Source organism: Eubalaena glacialis, chromosome 16 (assembly GCF_028564815.1).
Source record: "Eubalaena glacialis isolate mEubGla1 chromosome 16, mEubGla1.1.hap2.+ XY, whole genome shotgun sequence".
NCBI classification, from domain to species: Eukaryota; Metazoa; Chordata; class Mammalia; order Artiodactyla; family Balaenidae; genus Eubalaena; species Eubalaena glacialis.
Genome location: NC_083731.1, coordinates 87292228 through 87297092, shown reverse-complemented (window position 1 = coordinate 87297092; position 4865 = coordinate 87292228). Strand labels below are relative to the sequence as shown.

The following is a 4865-nucleotide window of genomic DNA, read 5'->3' as shown; positions in this document are numbered from 1 at the left end:
CTCTCCTTGATCGTCCTAGTGGTAGATAAATACCTATTTGCATACCTAGCAACTGAAGGTACCGGGGTTTCTGCCAGTGATGCTTCCGCTCATCAGGTAAATTACCTGACTCAGCTTTATAAGTGTTTTCCACACAGTGATACAGCAAAGGGTCCTTTTTTTTTTTTTTTTTTTTTTCCTGGAAAGGAAAAGGAAAAGAAGGAAGGAAAGTGTCAGGAAGAGGAGGGCTCCTCTGATTCTCCCGATGGTTCCTGCAGGCCCGCTGGACACCGGCACAGCCAAATATCATGGCGTGACGCTTCCTTAGATTGGATTAAGTTCTGTTTTCTGCAAAGGCAAGTAAAGGTGACTTCCTAGCGTTCAGTGCATTAAAGAAAAAAGAAAGAAAGAAAAAAAAAGATTTTTAAAAAGGTAAAAAAGAAAAAAAAAGTGCTTGAAAATAATTCTCAGGGACTTATCTGGAGGGGAATCCCGCGTGTGGCATCCCCTGCCTGGTGTATCCTGCCCCTGCTGGCGACACAAAGACCTCCTTGGTCCAGGCTCGGAGCAGGGACGGTCCGAAAGGTCTTTCTTTGAGGGGTGCAAAACTTGCCGCAGTGGTTTCTGGGGAAAGTTGTGTTCCTCGACAAGCGGCCCCTCCATCTCGGCCTCGGAGACCTCACAATTTTTTGGCACTGTCGTGGCACGCCGCGGCCCGGAGGGTGGTCCCGGCCAAGCCCCGGCTGCTGACCCGGCGGACCAGCACCTTGGACACCGGGATTTTGGTTCTGGGCAGCTCGCTCCTGGCTGGTTGCTGGTGCACCACCGGGTGGCTGGGTGGAAGGTTCGCGAGGTGCTTGATGCTGATCGGGATCTTGGAGTCCTTCGGCAAGCTCCCCGGCGTTCGCAGGGCACAGGTGACGGTGACCGGAGACACGGGCTTTAACCGGGACGAGCAGGACGTGTCCTCGGCGGCGGCGGGCAGGGCCGCGGGGCTTCCATCGGTCTCGGCGTAGAGGTCGTAGAGCGCGTCACCGCTGTCGCTGTCCCGGGGGAGGCCCGCCTTCCTCACGCCGCCGCCCGAGCCGTCCTCCCGCGGCCCGGGGGTGGGGGAGTCCCAGTAGCCCTCGTCGCTGTTGGGGACGCCTTCCTGCGGCTCCTCGTCCGGGTGCTTGGGCTCCTCCTTCGGCTGGAGCTCCGTGGGGAGCCGGTGCAGCCTCCGGCGCTTGACCGAGGACGCGTCCTTGGCCCCCTCGGCCCGCCTGGCGTCCTTGGGGGTCTCGGGGGCCACCTGCGCTTCGGGCGCCGCCGCCGCCGCCGCCGCCGCCGGGGCCGCCCCCTGCTGGGGCCCGGGGCCCTGGTCCTCGGTCTGGGAGAGCATGTCCCAGAACTCCTGCAGGTACGAGTCGTCCGCCTCGGCCGGGCTCGCCATCTCCTCCCCGCCTCCCTGGTAGGCCACCACGCCGGGGGGCTTTTGGGCGGGGCCCGGCTGGCCCGGCGCGGGGGCATGCCTGGCACAGCTGGGCCCTGCCTCGTCCTCGGGGTCTGCGATAATATCTCCGCAGCCTGTAAGAGAGTCAAAGCTTTTCAGTGAAGTCACGTCAGAGAACATCAGACAAATACGATCGGCCGATGGGTCGGAGGGCGGATCGACCGAAGAAGGGTCGGGGGCGGCGGGCGCGCGGCCGCCTTCGGAGTCGGGCCGGGGCGCAGTCTCGGCCGGCGCGGCCCCGGGCCCCGCGGCGTCCTCGGCCGGCCGGCCCTCCCCGGCGCGCGGCTCGGGCTCGGGCTCGGGGGGCGCGCGGGGCCGCTCGGCGCGCCCGGGTCCCGCGGCGCCCTCTCCCGGGGCGCAGGCCGGCTCCGGCTCCCCCGCCGCGGGCTCACCTGCTGGCTCCTGCTCGCGCGCGGCCGCGGGCGCCTCCTCCTTGACGCACTCCAGGCTGGCGGTGAGCGAGCCCGGCCGCGCCAGGCTGCCCGGGGCCCCCGCGCGCCCAGCCGGCGCCGCGTCCTTGGGCCGCCGGTCCTTCCTGCGCCAGCGCACGCCGCCCAGGAGCCCCCGTAGCCCCCGCTTTTGTCTGCCGCCGGCCTTGCCCGCGTCGGCCTGCTCCGCCCCGCCGCTCTCGGGCCGCCCGTTCTTCCGCAGGAGCGAGAAGAAGCTGTGCGACTTGGCCACCGAGCCGCCGGCCGCCGGGCCCGCGCCGCCCGGGGCCGCCCGGGGGGCCGCGGGGCCCGGCCGCGCCCCGTCCCCGCCGCCCGCGCGCGGCTCCTCGCGGCGGCCGCCCTCCACCGCCAGCGCCTCGGCCAGCCCGTCGTGCGTCCGGCTGCGCACCAGCCCCGCGGGCCCCGCGCCCTTCCCGTCCCCTTTGTTTTTGACCCCGAAGATGCTGGGCATCGCGCCGCCCGGCTTCCTCTTCTTGAACAGTTTGAAGGCGGCTCTGTTAATCTTGCCCGACGGCGGCTCGGCGGCCGGTGGCTCGGCGGCGCGATCACAATGCAAGTCCATGTCTGCCGCGAGGGTCCCGGCCGCAGCCCGCGCCTTCCTCCGGCGGCCCCCCGCGGCCGCGCGCCCGCCGCTGACAGCCGCGCCGCGCCCGCCCGTCTCCATGGCGACGCAGCAGCCTGGCGTCAGCGCGGCCGCGCCAGCCCGCTGTCAGCCGCGCTCTAAATCAACCGGAGCCGCGCCGCCGCCGCCGCCGCGGGAGGAGCGCGCAGAAAAGACCATCTCCCCTCCCGCCGGGGCTTATATAACGCCCTAACCCACTTCGCGTCCGGCTCGGCTTTGTGCTGCAGCTCTTCTGCGGCGAAAGGGGGCAGCGGAGCCTCCTCGAGCTGATTGCAGAAATTAGAGCCGTAATCTTGCAATGCAAATTCCATCCAGTCTCACCCACCTTCAGATTCCTCCTCCTGATCGCTCTTTTCAGAAGCCCAATCGTCGATCGCAAAATGCCCCCGATTGGACAAAGAAATCCAACCCAACACAAAACACTGATTTCTCTAACCCCCCGACCCGGACTTCATGACTCTTCATGCATTTCCCACGCCCTGCATGTCCGTTTTTATCATTTGGGTACCAAGCCCGGCGGGCACGGAGGATGTCTGTTTACATCTGTCTTGTCCAGGGCTGAGCACAGCCCCCGGGTCGATGGGGAACCCCGATCACTGAGGTTCAGATTCTTGCTACAAAAGCATCGGCCATTAGTCAGATACCAATCGGCAACTCTCTGCAATGAAAGTGCAAGTTCCCTGGGGTGGAAGCTGACTGGTCCTTTAGGACAACCTTGGCTTTTATCCCAGACTCCAGCTACTGGGGCTGAGGTCACAGAAGACACCACCCAGTCTGGCCGAGCTGAGGAAGGAGGACCCGGTTTGAGGTCCACTCCACAGGTCGTCCTTGGAGTCCAGGGTCTACCCTCTCCTTTTCCATCCAGCGGGACACATGCGTTACTCCTGCCCCTGCTGCTGCAACCCCCGTTCACCACCTCCCAGGACTGTCCTGCAGTCCTCTCCCCTATGGGGCAAGGAAAAGCCTGGCAGTGTCCCTGAGTGCCACTTGGTCTGGCTGCTTGGTCTGGGAAAAAGGAAATCTTGTCCCAGGGAACAGCCCAATGTGGGGATCTTTGCTATGTTTTGACTTTGAAAGTGGCTGCTAATATGGTAAACTTGGCAACGGATTTCATGATCCTGGCTGAGGGCTTATTAGCAAAAAAAGAAGAAATTTGAAGAAGCATGTGCCTACATATAATCTATGTTTCATATTAGTTAATAATATTATGTAATAAATATGCAAGAAGTTATTATACAGTATTTGTTATTCATTTAATATTACTTAATAACATGTGATATTTACATATATACAAATATCAATCTTTCCCCTAATCATCTTGAGCTTTGTTTTTTTGTGCACTACTCAGAAGCCTCAGAAACCCCAATCCCCATGGACTGAACTTGGAGTGTTACTAATAACATACCGACCATTGCAGCTTCTGTAGCATGGAACACAGTATGAATTTAGGCGTTGGGGTTATTAGTTGTATAGTTGCCCTCTTCTGTTGATTTCGATCAAAGACACTCTTTTAAAATTGAGAAATCAGAGTTTGGATTCAGGAAAGGGTTTTCTTCCCAGCTCTCTCCCACTATTTGCATGCATCTCTGCCAGGACAGGCTGCAAAGCTGAGACCAGACAGACTTTTCCCAATTCCAACTGACCACCGGCCCTGATGAGTCAGAGTCCTCATTGCCATAGGGAGAAAACAGGTATGAAGAACCATAAAGAGAAACCCATTTGTTATTTCTTCACAACCTCTTGGGGGACAGTTGAAAACCTCTCAATTCTTTTACACAAACCATGCAATTGCTTAGCTACGTGGGTTACTACAGAACTGTAGTAACCCTGGGGTGGAAGGTTAAATAAACTCTTTCAGGGTCTGAAAGAGTTTCTGACTGGGATCAGGAGGAAATGAAGTGGTCTATAAAAACTCTTCCCTTCCCCATCCTTGAGCCTGAGATTTGGGAGAAGGTGGACCTGCTGATCTACTGGAGAGCTCTGATCTCACAGGACGGACTGAATGAGTCTCATTTACGTGAGAATCCTTGGGACCCCAGGAAGAAGTCTGGCCAGGACTTTGGGATGGATATCATTCCTTTGGGACATAAACCTAACACAAAGAGAAAGGGACAAAGCAGTCTTCAGCCTAGGGCAGGTGCCCTGGTGGTCCTGAGGTGGAAGGGAGCCCGCATGCAGGAACCATCCGAGGGCCCCGGGGAAGGCGAGCTTTAGAAGCTGTGGTGTGAGTGGGGACCCGCAGATGTCCTCCAGCCCAAGGGCCTGGTTACGGGGACCAACAGAGAACAGAGGGAGGCCAGATTACAAGGACTTCACCAAAAGG

General features: G+C 59.9%; 1 protein-coding gene across 1 annotated transcript; it reads right to left on the bottom strand.

Annotated features, from left to right (window-relative positions):
• Nucleotides 1–658: 658 nt before the first annotated feature.
• On the bottom strand, nucleotides 659–2518 carry AMER2 (APC membrane recruitment protein 2). The gene has a single exon (XM_061171028.1). The coding sequence runs from the start codon at nucleotides 2480–2482 to the stop codon at nucleotides 659–661; it is 1824 nt and encodes a 607-aa protein (XP_061027011.1). The 5' UTR covers nucleotides 2483–2518.
• Nucleotides 2519–4865: the final 2347 nt, after the last annotated feature.